General features: G+C 34.1%; 1 protein-coding gene across 1 annotated transcript; it reads right to left on the bottom strand.

The window, feature by feature from the left end:
- On the bottom strand, nucleotides 1-14,195 carry LOC115877248. Its single transcript, XM_030893398.1, has 13 exons — nucleotides 14,138-14,195; nucleotides 13,937-14,049; nucleotides 13,449-13,643; nucleotides 12,749-13,067; nucleotides 11,401-11,559; nucleotides 11,149-11,195; nucleotides 10,268-10,498; nucleotides 9,966-10,183; nucleotides 9,301-9,463; nucleotides 9,077-9,219; nucleotides 8,849-9,001; nucleotides 6,168-6,283; nucleotides 1-3,400 (listed from the first exon to the last, which is right to left on the bottom strand). The coding sequence occupies exons 1-13, from the start codon at nucleotides 14,193-14,195 to the stop codon at nucleotides 3,147-3,149; spliced, it is 2,169 nt and encodes a 722-aa protein (XP_030749258.1). The 3' UTR covers nucleotides 1-3,146.
- Nucleotides 14,196-16,560: the final 2,365 nt, after the last annotated feature.

The raw sequence follows: 16,560 nt of genomic DNA, 5'->3' as shown, positions 1-16,560 counted from the left end.
CTGAAATACAGGGCGAATTTTAAAATGTTGTATAATGTACTCTTTTGTACTATTGTACTGTATGGAGCATCTTTAATTTCATAAAGAAGTAACACAGTGGACAATGATGTGAAGACACCCTGTACTGTGTATAATGACAAATAAACTAGAAACACTAAGAAAAAATAACGACTGATCATATAACTTTTTGATCCTACTGTATATGTACTGTACAATCGAAAAATAACGGCATTACGCGGAGGCCTTTTTCGGTCATATGGTATATACGTAACATATACAGTAAGATCAAAAATCTTTGTATGATGACAAATTTTTCTGGCTTGATCATGAAACTTTTTGTCGTACCGGTATATACAGATACATATCAATAGATATAAAAACATTAAAATATATGGCTGCAAATTTATTATTTGCCAAAATAAACATATAAATCTATAAAATTAATTGATAAGTAAAAATATTCTCGGTTAAAACTTAAATAAAATTTTTATAAGTGTTTAATACTATACGATCGAAAAAAAACGGCGTCAAAGATAGCTGAGGAATGACAATCGTTGATTTATTTTGGCGACATCAACCTCTAGACGCCATTTTTATATTGGGTAAAAATAGAGTTAAAAATTCAAGAAAAATAATTTTTTGGAAATAGATTTGAGTATCTAGAAACGTTCTATCCTTTAATTTTTCTATAATTAGTGTCAATTTTTGGCAAGTCTTACGTCAATTTTTAGTAAATGACGTCTAGAGATTGACCTCGTCAAAAATATCATTGACTGTCATTCCCCAACCGTCTTTGACGCCGTTTTTTTCGATCATACGGTATCAATCTAATTAATATGTTTCTCTAAATGATTCTAATTGACTGCATTTAGGCAGTATACATTTTTTATAATCATATTGATATTTTAGGTTAACTAATAGTTATTTTCTATATTATTTTTTTGTAGAAAATGTATATTGAAATATGTGTTAATTTCAATATAAGGCCATATATCACAAATTTTTTTCGTCCGAATACAACCTTCCATCACAATTTTGTTTTCCAAGTCAAAATTTGATGAACTTTTACTAATATTGCCACCATATTCGCCAGTTTTAAGTACTTAGACATAAAAAACTGTTTTTCACTTGTAAAACATTTCACAAATTTCGTGACAGATTTTCACAGTACATTTTTTTCTGGTATATCTATTCTATAATTTATTGAGCACTGAACTACTATACAAATTTTTCTTTTACCAAACTGAGTACATAGTATATAACAGAGTATTAAAGAATTGAAAATATACCCAGCAGTGGGATTTTGTAAGCTCCGTAGCAAGAAATTTATTGCCTAGCCTATGTTATTCTCATACGATTGATGAGTCACTAGACAGGAAATATGTTTACAGAATCGCACTGCAGTTTACTTTTTCAACTTGTATGTTTATGTGTTTATTATATATTTATATAAAACTAATAACAAATAACAAGAAAACTATTTGATCTTGTATTTTGTTTCTTTTAATATTGACTTTTTTAATGAATTCCGCTTATAATGCAATAAGTTGCATTTTATTGTATAAAGTTAATATTAATATATGCTTATTCAATACTAGTTAGTTCTTTGTTTTTTTTCTATCTACATGTATTAAACTACCATAAAATCGAAAAAAAAACAGCGTCCGAGTTAGCTTGGAAATGGAGACCGCTATCGTTTTATAGTATGTAAAATTTTATGGTAAATGTCATCGATCTTCATTTTCAAGCCAACTTGACGCCTTTTTTTCGATCATACTGTATGTATAGATAGTAAAGAATACCAATGATCGAGAAAAAAAACGGCATTAAGAGTTTGTTTCCAATTGGATTGAAGATTGCTATATTTCACATGTATAATAATTTTATATGGCGAATGTCATCGATAGTCACTTCTAAGCCAAGTTGACATTCTTTTTTCTAAATATGTTGACCGTAAAGAATACTATAAGATAGAGAAAAAAAATTGGCGTCACAGTTGGCTTGGAAATAAAGAACGCCAATTTATAACTAAAATTAAATGGTGAATGGCATCCATCGATCGTCATTTTCAAGCCAACTTAATGCCTTTTTTTAATGATACTGTACGTGTAGATCGTAAAAAAATACACAGGATAAAAAAAGCGTCAGAGTTAGCTTGGAAATGTAGATCGCTGATAATTTATATCTAAAATTATATGGTTAATATCCTCAATAGACATATCCAAGCTAACTTTACGCTTTTTTTCGATCATTCTGTATGTGTATACTATAAAAAATAACATACGACCGAGAAAAAAAACAGCGTTATGAGTTGCCTTCAAAATTAAGATTGCATTGATTATACAGTCAATATTATCGACCGTCATTTCCAAGTCAACTTGACGCCTTTTTTTTCTAGATTATACTCTATATGTATACCGCAAAGAATACTATAAGATCGAGAGAAAAAAAACGACGTCAGAGTTGCACTGAAAATAAACATTACAGTTGTTTGATGTCTGAAATTTACAGTCAATGTCATCGATCGTCATTTCCAAGCCAACTTGACGCCCTTTTTTCTAGATCACTGTATACGTAAACCATAAAAATATACCATAAAATCGAATAAAAGGCTTCAAAATAAAGATCGCCAGCATTTTATATCTGAAATTACATGGTGAATGCCATCAATCATTTCCGAGGTAACACGACCCCCTTTTTGTTCGAGGCCGTAAAAAATACAATACGGTCGAGAGAAAAAAAAACGGCGTCAGAGTAGGCATAAAAAATTAAGCTATAATGTAATATCATCGACCGCCATGTCTAAGCTCACTTGACGCCGTTTTTTCTCGATCATAAATTAGACAAAAAATCAATCTTCCGGTTTAAAGGCACTTCCCTATCAGTAGCTAGTATTGAATAAGCTGTAGTGATATGCTTATACATAAGGCTTTTTTGTTATTATTACACACAAGGCAAATTACGTATAATTTTCAATAAGGCACCAAATTCTATGGTCAGGACTAGCCTTAAGGTTCAGTAAAAATAATATTTTACCATCTGATAATAATTATTATAATATTTTTCCCCAAAATTTTAGTTAAAAAATATGTTTAATGAGCCTTTCAAGAAAATTGATACTTTCAGTGTCAAATGTCACTTATACATCAGTCTGTTGGTTCTTGAAAAAATATCTTCGTAACAACAATATCGCCGGTACTCAACGTTTGAGTACTAATGTTCGAATGGTTTTCCTTCGCAAAGATGGCCTCGTTCTGGCCAACACTCGTTACATATTCGTTCGTCGGAGATAGCACCCTTTCTGGCTTCATTCCGTTTATTTTGCTTGTGTGACAGTTGCAGGAACATTTCACAATATCACCGTCAGATGGCAGTAACGCTGCTGAACTAAGGATTGATTCTAAAAAAATTAAATCAAATTAGTGAAAACAATCCTGAGAGATAGGAAGTTATTTTTTGGGGTTTCGGAAAAAATAAGAAGGATAAGAAAACAATGTAACATATGTATGAACATCCTTCAAACACAAAATGTACACTAATCTTTATGTTCTTTAATTCGAACATTTGAGAGTCTAGACGTTTCACCAATGTAAAATTTATAGCATTCACATGGTATTTTGTATATTATATTTTTGTTTGTTGTTCAGTATTCATTGGTTTAGTGTGTGATAAAATGGATCTAAGTGTATTTTGTGTTTTGAAAGATGTCATGACACCTAACCAACCCAAACCAATGAATACCTGGACAACAAACAAATACGTGTGAACAAATACGAGTGGTAAATTTTGTAAATTTAAAGGATTTCATTACACAAGTTTACAAATTCGCGTCAACTTTTGGACTCGAGCAGATGAGAACGATTCTTAACGTTATTTGATGCCCTGAACTCAGATCTTCAATCCGTTTGTCAAGATTGGCTCTAGTTTTCGACTTCGCGCATGGCAGTAGCAATGCGCTCTTAATGGCTCGGGTAGTTGACGACGTTGATACCACTTGTAAACCCACAAGACGTTTTACTGCCACCTCTTCACATTAAACTTGGCCTTATTAAGAACTTTTTCAAAGCGCTCATTGCGAAGGACCGGCTTTCCAGTACTTTTGTACCAAGTTGTTTCCAAAACTGTCGCAAATACGCAAAAATCAAAGAAGAAATATTTGTCGGACCTGATATTCGAAAAAACTAATGGCTGAAGCAACGTTTACAAAATGTTTAACGCTTGATGAGGCAGCAGCACGGGCATCGTTTCAAAGTGTTGTTCACAACTTTCTCGGTAATCATAAATCACCAGATTACAAGCAAGCAATCGACAATTTGTTGCAAAATTACCACAAGATTGGAGCTCGAATGTCTCTCAAGATACATTTTCTGCATTCACATCTTGATTTTTTTTCCACAAAACTTGGGCGACACGAGCGACGAGCAAGGAGAGCGGCTACACCAAGATATAGCGAAAATCGAAAGGCGATACCAAGGATTTTGGGACGAAGGCATGATGAGCGATTACTGTTGGGCCCTAATACGTGAAACAGATCCCAAGCAGTATAAAAGACTCAGCTCAACCTCTGTTCATTTCTGATTTATATTGTTTAATTCAATAAATGACCGTTAACGGTTAAAAATAGTAAAATAATGAATTTATTGAATATTTCGAAAACTAGAACCAATCTTAAAAAATGGACTGCTGATTTGGATTCAGCTCCAGAAATTATCTTAGAAATTGCTTTTAGTTGCTCCGGTCCAAAACCGTGTATACTTGTGTTACCATTTACATATTGTTGCGGACCCGTGTGAACTCGGCCTAAGACGCCCGGTGCCGTTCGAGAAGTGTTCGAGGACAAATAATAGAAACTGGGTGAGACGAAGAACGCGGCTAAGAATTTTCGAATCAAATCGGGACTGTCTGTTTCTATCATATATAAGCCGACGCCTGGAGCTTGAAGAGGACAGAGGACAAACAGGTCGTTCGACGTGTACAGTTGCCGCGCTAAATTCAAAATAAATTCCTTTTATATAAATAGATAATTCGTAAATAAATTATAAATAGTTCTTTAAGTAGTTTTATCGTTATTATTTGTGAGAACCTGCAGCTTTGATCCCCATGATTCAGGGATGTCCTTTGACGACTTCATGGCCCGATACAACAACAGTGAGAAGGCTCGCTATGGTGTGACCAAAGAAGAACAACGAGACCTCTTTTCCGTGCCTCCTGATTATTCGCTCGCTCACTGTCTGGCCCGAGATTTGCGGATGTCCAGAGGAATCGCTGCGACGTTCAATGAGAAGTTTGGGCGTGTCGGAGAACTACGCCGACAGGATCCAGAGGTCGGAAGCGTCTTGAGGCTAACCGACAATGCGCATTGTCAAGCAAGACACATCTTCTACCTAGTTACCAAGGAATGGTCCCCGAGTAACCGACTTATCTCAATTTATGGAAGACCCTGATAAACAACAACATTACACGATTAGCCATTCCGAAGCTGGCGTGTGGACTCGATGGTTTGAGTTGGCGTACAATCCGGAACATAATGGAAGTCTTGTTTAGATTTACGGGAATCGAGATCCTCGTTTGCTGCTACAACCCAAAGCTGAGATCGGGAGAGAAAACTGTAGACTGCTATTTCTACCAGACTTCTCAATGTACCAGGGGCCAGCTTTGCAAATATCTTCATTCACCGTGTACATCTCGGGACGAGCATGTATCTAAGAATGGGGCAGTGTTGCGGACCCGTGTGAACTCGGCCTAAGACGCCCGGTGCCGTTCGAGAACAAATAGAAGCTGGTGAGACGAAGAACGCGGCTAAGAATTTTCGAATCAAATCGGGACTGTCTGTTTCTCTCATATATAAGCCGACGCCTGGAGCCTGAAGAGGACAGAGAACAAACAGATCGTTCGATGTGTACATTTGCCGCGCTAAATTCAAAATAAATTCCTTTTATATAAATAGTTAGATAAATCTTAAATAAGTTATAAATAGTTCTTTAAGTAGTTTTATCGTTATTATTTTGTTACTTAGTGTTAAATAAATTGTGTTTAAATAAATTAGACTTTCTATCCACACACATAATATGATTTCCTGTGCGTCCTAATCCGCTGCATACCCCGGTATATGTTTAATAAAACGAGTTATGTACATGCTATGATTAAATCTGTAATAAAATACGTACCCAGCTTGTCAATCTTATCCAATCTGTCAATCTTATTGTCATTTAAAATCGAATCAACTAGCTGCATTGATTCAGTCAAACTTGTCGGTTCGGAATTTCGAGGCGATGTCATATCACTAAAATAATTGAAATTATTATATTATACAATACAAATCAAACAATTTTATGTTCAAGCAGGATATTCATACAGTCTATTTTACGAAAGATGACGATTCACAGTCAACATGTGTCTTCAAAAAATGACAGGCGTCAATAAATACAACAAGTTAGATAAAGAGGCTTTCCATTTTCATGCCTTAATATTATTACACATATGACAAAACACCCAGGTGAGAGATGTCATTCGCAGAATCAAATGCCTCAAGTGGCAATGATCAAGATACTTGGCAAGAAGGACGAACTACAGATGGACCACAAGAATTACAGCATGGTACCCACCAGGAATTAAGAGACCTAGAAGAAGCCCAAACCATAAATGGGATAATGATATTAAGAAATTAGTAGGGATATCTTGGGCCCGCATAGCCAACAATAGACAACAATGGACCCAATTACAAAGAGATTATCTAAATATGTGAGGGAAGCTTTACCATAATTGGACATGGTTGAATAAGCTGGGAATGATGATAGTACAGTCTGACAACCCAATGAAGGGAGGTCGAAAGAATGCGAGCAAAACACTTCCTTGCATTTTACGATGTTGTCACAATTTTCTCGTAATAATCCTAATTTATTTTGTATAGACTAGAAGTACAAATTTTAAATTTCTATTTCATTACTTAACCTTATGAATTTTCTCAGTAGTATTGTCTTCTGGGATTTGCTATTTTATTTACATGGGGAAATGCAGAATAAAATTACTATTACCAGTTATTCTTTAAAAAACTATTTCAAATATACCTACTACAAAATAGAACCGGCAAAAGCGCTGCCTCGGGCGATTTTTCGCCGTGGGCCAGAGTGAGAGGATGAGAGATTATTCCTAGGAGACAAAAAATTAAATTGTGTACCTACCTCAGATCGGAAGCCGTTGCCGAACTTTGGTCACAGGCGTAGGCGGAAAAAGTTCCAACTGTGTTTTTTAATTAGTAATAGTTGTTTGGTATGGTATATAATTTTTATTATTAATTAATATAGTATAATTTATAATTCGTTTATTTTGTTACACTTATTAACTGGACTCGTTTTTGGTTGTTTTGTGTAATAAAGTAAGTATTTGCATGAAAAAAATATGTCATATATAAATGACACATTTCCTAATACATTTATATTTGTAGGGTTTTCGCAATCCTTAAACCTTAAATAGTTTTTTTTTTAATAATGGAAGGAAATATTTTTTTACAAAGGAAACCCCTTGCTGGCCAATCTAGGGAAATTATCGCTAAGGTATATAGAGTTTGCGATGAAGAGGCCAGAAACAATGCTTTTAAATTACCCCTAAAAAGAAAAATTGATCGCGTGTCTCTATATATTGGGGTTTCTCAAAAAACAGTCCGCAAAATTCATAGAGAAGATGAGGAGCGGCAACGGGAACGTCCAGCTGAGATGCTGTCATCACCACCTAAGAAGAAAACCCGCTTGTCTCTTATGAAAGACTTCGAAGATTTTCCTGTCATTAGACAAACAATAAAAAAGTTTTATTTGGAGCTAAAAGTCGTTTCTGCATTTAAAAAATTACTCCTTAAGCTGCGAGAAATAATGAATTCTCCGTATAGTCGCGAAACATTGAGGATGCTATTAAATGCCAATGGATTTCATTTTCGGAAATGCTAAAAAGGATATGCCAAAAAAATGCCAAATGGAAAGACCCACGATTCTTCATTGGCGGTATAAATATATAAAGTCAATTCGGAAATACAGAAAAGAAGGATGTAACATAATTTACATTGACGAGACATGGCTGGATAATGATTTAACTTTTAGAAAATGTTGGCAAAGTAACGACGTTTTTGGAATAGTTAATAATATTAGGGCAAGTGGTAAGTTTTGAAACCAGTTTAATTTAATTTATTTATCTGATCATGACCATAAGAGTTTTATTTCTGTTTTTGGTAAAGTGAGGTCCATTAAGACTGCAACAAAGGGATTTTTATCAAACAATAATAACTCAACTTATTGCAAGTTAATAAAAAATATCAAGAATAAAGAATAGAGACATAAAAATAATACATTGCTTAAAATAAAAAATAAGCGAATCAAGTCGTATAATTTTTTTTAATCAGCTGCACCTAGGTATACAAAATTTTATTATTTGTTTTTTATTAGATAAGTACCTATTAGGTAGTCATTTGAAGTTTAAGACTCAGTTTAAAAAATACCAAAAATACCACAGCGTTCTTAGTTTATACCTAATATTATATTAAGTATATCTATTATTATCTAACTAAATAATTACCAAAATTTGTATTTACTTCCAATGTACTTATTAAAACTGATTAATATTTTTAATAATAATCTGATTAAAATAAATTTGCACGCCTATGACATGACTAGATTTTTTACACGCTTTCCCTCTGCTGCCTCAGACGCCGTTGCCCTTCATTCAGTTGTCGCACTGTATATGATTACAGTTGAGGGTAGTATATGATATAAGGTTGAAATATCTTAAATCTTACTGTAAATATTATTGACCCTGAATCGTCACCTTGACTAAAACGTCATTTAAGATTTAGTCATGTTACCTGTCAAAACTCGGATAATCATCATTGTCTCCGTCTTCATCTGAACTGTCATTATCTCGCTCTTGTCCTAAACTTTCCAACTTCTCCAATTTTTTAGCAACTTTAGCCGAAGATTTGAGCTTTTCTTTTTCTTCCTCTGTTAGTTCAATGTATCTAAAATAAGAAAGCTGTTGTAGTACAAAAAATAAAAGTAAAAAATAGAAAGTAATGAAATTCAATGTAATTTACCTCAACAATCTAACTTCCCTGTTACTCAAAACGACACTTTTGGTGGGTTGAGACAATTTAAGCCTTAATTCTTTAACCTCTGTCTCAGTTTTTCTTTGTCTTTTCTTTAGCTTCACATCGTCTGGATTTATATGTAGAAATATCTTAAACCAATCAGGAAATTAGTTTAGTATCTCATTTCAGGGTTTTGAATAGCTTTATTAAAAAACTTTATACATTAGTACCTGTTCATCACATAGCTCTACCATCAATTTCCTATTCTCCTCCTTAATAGCACTAACCATAGGATAATATATCTTGTCGTTAATCAAGCTCAAAACGTCAGCGGAAGCGTACAAAATCATTTCTCGAGTCAATGGCCTCCTTGACCAATACTTTTGATCGCGTCTGAAACATATTTTGCAACATTTTTAATAGATCAAAAGATTTAAGGCGGATTTTCATGCGTTAAATACCAACGATTTGTTAAGTTTATTGGTCGAATTTAAAGACTGTAAATTTATCTACAGTATGCCCCCGGATTGTCTTTACAAGAGGAAACACTTTTTTATTATTAACATTTCGAGAAAAATGCATTCTTCATAGAAAAATTTGCTTGTTCTAAAATGGTTAATCCCGTTTATACTTTTCCAAATTTCCGTCTGTCCAACGAAAATTTGGACAGATGCCATTCAAAAAATGACAGAAAAAACAATTTACTTATGAATTAAAATGACACAGGCACAACTGTCACTGTCTTGGATCGTTGAACAGAGTTATGTTCATAAAGCGCACGTAATAAAAAACTAATAACTAATAAAAACTATACGCGAAATCACTTAGACCAATCAATTCGATCATATCAACGTGTAACGGATGCATGAAATTCCGCCTTTATTTGAAATCATACCTATAGATATTTTTTAGCTGGTCCTTCATGGGATTCACAGATGCCCCGTAAATTTCACAGAGGGCGTTTAAAGCCACGCTTTTGGCCTTGTAAACGGGTCTACCGGATTCTTGATAGGTTAGAACAGCATGCGCAGCTTGAGTATCGAAAACACAATTCAAAGTAATGTTAAATTGACGAAAGAGATTCACTGAGTCGTTCCTGCAGTCGTGCACCACCTAAAATAAGTTTTTTTTTCATTAAAATATTACAATATAGAGGGTATTCCCAGGGAAGTTGACATTTAGAGAAAATAAACATACCTTAATGACATCTGTACTTTCCAGAATCCTTTTTAAACCAGCTTGAATCATTTCGGGGCATGAAATCAGGTCAAAGACGTAGGCAAAACCAGTCATTGTAGCTATTTGAGCAAGCGTCAATTGGCCTTTAACTCCCAAATTGATACCTTCACAGTCGAAGCCTACAACGACTTTGTTTTCTCTGAATGGCCAAGATTTATCTTCATTATTTGCAGAAGAGTTTTTTTGATCCTAATAAATTTAAATTGATTAAAAATAATAAACAGCATATATTAGTAATACTTCTATAAGGCTAGTATGTAATAATACATAACACAAATCGTCCAAGACTGTGAAATAGAAAACTCTATTCAAGTGGGAGAGCAAGAGAGACATATAGAGAGGTATACTGACAATCCTCGAAACGTCAAACGTTATAACCGATTGTATATCGCACTATATTAGTGTTGGGCGTTTTTATCGATGTTTCGCCAATAATTTCGATGCTTTTTTAACATCAGTATTAATGTTAAATATGCGATTTATACAAAGCAAAACTTTTAATAAAGAATGGATTTTTGTGCAAGTATCAATAATAAAAAAAATCCCCTTATAAAGGCTGGGTAAATAGTTAGGTTGATTTTTATATCCTTTATTTATCCTTGTTTATAGCGTTCTGCATGTTGTTGGCGTCGCACTCTCTTAGCAGATGCTTAAAGTTTTAACTAGCATTACAGCAGTATTACTTATATGGCTAAAAGTATACATAAAAATGTATAGAAAATTTTAATGTATCTACCTTATTATTTGTGTTCTTGAGACATAATTTCATCTATAACCATTTGACATTCTCTTATGTTGCTACATATAACTCTAGTGTTATGGAACAGCAACTTTCAGGCGTCGCTGTAAGGTTGCTGTTGATTTAGCATTGTTTGTCTATCCCTCCCTGCAAAATATATTTTATATTTTAGCCATTGAAACCTGAGTTCAAAAAATGTTATTGCTCAGTTACATTTTTATGCCCATTTATTAAAAAAATAAAAATATATATAAATTTATCCTTTATTTTAAGACTTTATTTATGAAAAAAGTAACTTCAGCATCATTGAGATGCCATATAGATTAAAGAAAATTATAGTTCTATTCTTTACCTGTATTTTCTTGTAAGGTTTTTAACACCAAACTGTTAATTCTTTGCTTCAATGTTTGGTTGTTGTTTGTGGGTTTCGTTGGCGGCAATTTTGTAGATTCTGTTTCTTGAGACACTGGAAGATCTTGAATTTGGGGATCCACAGGCTTAGACGTTTTACCTAATGAGATACAAGTATGAATAAACTATAAAAACTTCTTCTTGACTACAAATTACTGATATACAGGGTGGCCCATTAGTGCAAGGAAGTTAATATTGCCATTGTTTGTTTTTTTTTTTTCATATAGTTCAAACCTATTAAACTTTTAGTCACTTGATTAAGCCTGACCGGTACAACTTTTACATACTTTGTTTCAATCAAAATATTTTAGAAAACAAAAAAAATTATATATATAAAAATTAATATTTAAACAGTTATTATTTACCATCAACAAAACTCACACAAGAACATCACTTAAGAGACATAAAGGACCATTACTACCGCTTTCGCGTTCAAAATATTCTAATAAAGTTGCAATGAACAACGGCTATTAAGCTACCTTGTACCCACTGTTCGTACTAAATGAGGTTCTAAAAAGAACAATGTTCGACTGCAAGGTCTGCTAGTAAACGTTTTTAAGCATAAAGTATCACAACATAAGTCATTTAAACCAAAAACTTGTAATACAAAACTAAAGTGTCAAATGAATGACAATGTCAGGAAATAAATAAATAAATGTGGTAACTTGACATTTTTTACAGCATAGCTACCACCTGAATCACCAGCGGGAAATTTAAATTCCAGTTAGTCAGCCTTGCGCCCAATATGTCAATGGTTGGCAACAATGAATTTAAAAATCGCACCCTCGATTATGTAACTAAAAGTTTAGTTGGTATCGCTTATACAGGTTGTAAATTTGTTTATACTCGCGGCAAGAGCTTTATGGTTGAAATATGGCAACCTCGGTCCGCTCGTCGATAGACGACGCGACGCGACGGGACGAGTCGCAGAAAACCCTATAAGTGCATGCGTTCTCAATAGGCAGTGTTGACATTCTGTTCCCCTATAAGTAACTGTCCAGTTAACAATCTGTATAAATGTTGCATGGTTTATAAAGGAGCATATGGTACAAATATATTGTTATATACACAGTTTCTCTAAAAAAATAATGATCAAGTTGTAAGCAAATAAATTATTTATGCAATTAAGACCCTTAATGGTCTCACATGTCTTAACACTCTGCCTTCTTGACCAAAAAGTACTGATGTATATGAAGAATATACAGTACAATTAAAAAAAAAGTGTCACAGTAACCTCTAAAATGACGATATTTTTGTGTAAGTTATTTTTTGACACTAAATAACCCTACCTAGCCTGAAGTCGACGCCATTTTTATCCGGTACTATCGCTGGTTCGGGGCTCAAAGACTTCTGTTGCTTTGCTTCCATTTGTTTTTGCTGCAATTTCGGTTGCCTAAGTCTATCGCTTATGGATCTTGGACTAGATGGAGCGTTTTGCGGTGGAGGTATTGGCGACGTTGGAGAAATATTCTCTTGACAATTTTGACTAGTTATTTTTTCTATCGAATTTTTTTCTTGTGGCTCCACTTTTATAATATTTCTGGCATTTTTTACCTCTTCATTGTTAACTTGTTGCTCTTTTACTGAATGTTCTTTGATTAAATCCATCTAAAATACGTTTAAAAAATCTATGTCAAATATTTTGATGACGTGCACGCCAAGTTTTCAGTGTTGCCAAACGTAGCGGAGTTACCCTAAAATGGCGAATTTTTAGCCCTTGTAGCGGAATTCGTGCCCATCAAAAAAAAATTGTTGTATTTCAAGCAAACTAAGAAATAATTATATAATTCGGAGTATAATTTCGTTTATTAATAAAATTTACTAATATTTAATTATTTTTTCGTTACCGTAATTTTATTAAGGTAAACTCAGATAGTAGGATCTTTCTGTAGCGTGTAGCGAGATTTTGAACACGCCGTGATAGGATATAAAGCGCTAAAGAGTTGGCAACATGGCAAGTTTTGTTGATTTTCATATTTTCTATATTACCTGAGCGGTTATATGTTTCTGACTAATTTTTGGAGTTTGCAATAAAGTAACTAGATTCGATTGTATATGAAAACTGTCAGAGAACAGCCTCAGAAAGCTAGACAACTGTATAGGTGTATTAAACAAATTGGACCAAATACTTTCAGGAAGATTACAACTGACAATTTGGAACAGCTGTTCGACTAAAATGGGGCCCTAAAAACACAAAATAATCTCATAAAACAATCCTTATAAAGCTCAGAAATAATTTTATACAGGTGGAGCCTCCTATACGACGCGAAGGCTACAAGGAGAATGACAGTTTGTATTGAAATAAAACTTTGGAAGCCTATGGATGTTAATTGCAAGTATTTTATAAAAATGTAGAGGACTACAGGATGTCCCAGAAGTTACACATTAAAGTTTTTTTTTTCTAATTTTTAATTGATTTTCGGATTTCTTGGAGCTTAAGCTTAGTATGGGAAGAGCCACCCTGTATAATGAAGTACCTTAACTTCAATACATTGAGCTAAAAAATCCAAAAGCGTTTGAGTGTCCTGAGGGTCTATTTTGACATCCGGCTGAAAATGAAGTTCCATATTGGGGCAGTGAGACCCTAACCCTAAAATTTTGTTATATATTACAAAATAGCTTTTATACTGGCGGTAAAAATTCTACCTGAGTGTGGTTGGCTAAAATTACTGACATACCGTCAATGGTGAAAGTTTCCGGATATTTAAATAAAAAGTCTCTGAACTCGTGACGCATCTTTCGATAGCGCAAATTTCTGCCTGAAGGATACTGGGGTAGGTGCCCATTGGTTCGGAGTATTCAGTTTTCGGCCCAAATACTCCTATCCCTGTCCCTGCTTTAGTTTTGGAAGCATCAGTATACCACGTGATGGTATGGTCTTTTATATGCTGAGTAAGCGTTTCTTTCTACCAATCCTTTTTATTACTCAATACTACAGTGAGGTGTTTCTCAAAGTTGTAAATTCTTGGTATGTCATCCAATGGGAGTTGGAGAAGTGGAATTTTCTTTTTGAGGGTGTTCCAAGCCCCTGACCTGAAAATTCTCCCAGTACTGTTTCCGTCAGTAACAATACTACAATATACTTTAGATAAAGAAAAATTAACAACTTAATAAGTAATAATAACAACTTAAAGCAAAAACAGTAAAAAATTAAAATTGTTCCGTAAAGGATACAAAAATTAATAAATTAAATTATTGTGTAATTCTATATCCGCTCAACATATAAGTTTTTAATTTTGTTTTGAAAGTGAACGTCTTTAAATCAAGGGAGTATAGATTCAAGTTGGAATTGTACATCTTGGATGCCAGGTAGGAGAACGAACGCTGATATAGCGCCGCCGTGCGATGTTTGGGAATTTCCATATTATTGCCGTTATTACACTGCCTTATAGCATAGTTAGAGTGTCAAAATTTAAGTTTATTAGTTAAATACTCAGGAAAACCATTCCGCAAAATTCTGTGTAAGAAACATGCAAAATGTAATTTTTGTCTGTCTTCAATATTTAGCCAATTCAACATATCTAGTTTATATGTAACGTGGTCTCTCGATCTTAATCTGTATATTAAGCGAATACATGAATTCTGTACCTTCTGTAACTGCCTCTTAGATTTTTGATCGAGACAAGGCCCGTAAACAAAATTACAATAATTGGTCTGTGATAATATAAGAGCCTCACATAATTGCTTTTTTAAATTGTAGTTTAGCAAATCTTTGTTTTTGTATAGGTTTCTTAAGGAGATGAATGATGCCCTGACCACTTTACTCACTTGGTGTAATTGGTGTAATGGTGAAATGGTGTAATTCTTTTGTGGTTTCTATGAAATGTGCATCGTCTACAGTTATTTTTTATACCTAATTAAAGTCTATATGTATAAAAAGTCTAAAAAACTTAGAACTTTTGTTTAAGTGCTTCTTGGTTAGTAAGTCTTGGTTATTTCCAGCATATTTTGTTCCATTGAGCATTGTGCGACCTACTGTCTCCTTATAATGTCCGTCTTAAGTGTCCAGATTTCGCACGCATAGGTTATGACTGGTAGTACAGGGTGTCCCACTAAGAATAGCTCTCGGCTGTATCTCGGAAAATATTAACCGTAGAGCCTACGGAAAAAAAATATTAATAACTAAAGGGGCTATGAAAAATTGCTGAAAATTATTTTCAAGTTTGTAAAACGGCCGCTAGAGGGCGCAACTGCTATGGAAAATAAGAAAATAGAATTTTTACAGAATTTTGCCTAGATAATGGGTACTATAAATAATAGCTTCATAATGTTCACTAAATTTTGGATTTTTTTTTATTAGAACCATTTTTTCCTCTCTGTTAAAATACAGTGGTGGGGGAAGGTTAGATCTATCTTTATTTAAATGTTAATAACTCCGGACTGGATGACCAGAATCCAACAAACTAGGGCTCGTTTAAAAGAGCGTTTCTTACTCTATATTATACCATAAAAAAATAATAATAAGGTCTTGAACGTAGACGCTAGGGGGCGCTTTCTTACAATTTAACAAACATAGCGCATTTAATTAAATAGATTCTAAAATGAGTTTATTATGATGCTTAATATTTTCATACTAATTTATTGTAATAAAATAGGCCCAGTTCCGTTACCCTGGCCCCAAAATTTATGAAATAACTTAATTACTAGCCAGTTGTTGAAATAAGTTGTTTGTGAATTTGTACGTTCGGCATCATTCGGGTGAAAATCGAAGTTCCTTCGGCTCGATACGTTTGCGTTTTGTACGTACGTAAAGGCACGTAAAGATACGTATCACGTATCCGTAAACGCAAGTGAATTTCTCACTGCGCAAGCGTACATGTCAAACGATACGTTTACGTCTACGTCTTTGGCCGTACTTTAACTGTCTAATATAAAAGACTACGTACGTCTGCATGGTACGTCCGGATCCATGGTACGGATCGGGCCAGCGCGATCGATGCTAGGCAGGAGTGGGGAGTGCCAGCCGTATGTTATCGGATCCGGACCTAAACGAACTAAATAAAAGACTAGTTTACGTATGGATCAGCCAGCGCGATTGATGCTAGGCAGGCGTGGGGAGTGCCAACCGTATGTTATCGGATCCGGACATAGAGGAACTAAT

This window comes from Sitophilus oryzae, unplaced genomic scaffold (genome assembly GCF_002938485.1).
Source record: "Sitophilus oryzae breed Bouriz unplaced genomic scaffold, Soryzae_2.0 scaffold_1442_pilon_pilon, whole genome shotgun sequence".
Lineage (NCBI taxonomy): Eukaryota > Metazoa > Arthropoda > Insecta > Coleoptera > Curculionidae > Sitophilus > Sitophilus oryzae.
Note: the sequence above shows the minus strand (reverse complement) of the source record. Positions and strands in the feature narration are given on the sequence as shown.

Coding starts and splice junctions, on each gene's coding strand:
- LOC115877248 (XM_030893398.1), bottom strand. CDS start 14,195: ATGCGTCACGAGTTCAGAGACTTTTTATTTAAATATCCGGAAACTTTC. Junction 13,644..13,936: donor CTCAATGTATTGAAGTTAAG/GTACTTCATTAT, acceptor TTGTGTTTTTAG/GGCCCCATTTTAGTCGAACA. Junction 3,401..6,167: donor GGATAAGATTGACAAGCTGG/GTACGTATTTTA, acceptor TAATTTTTTTAG/AATCAATCCTTAGTTCAGCA.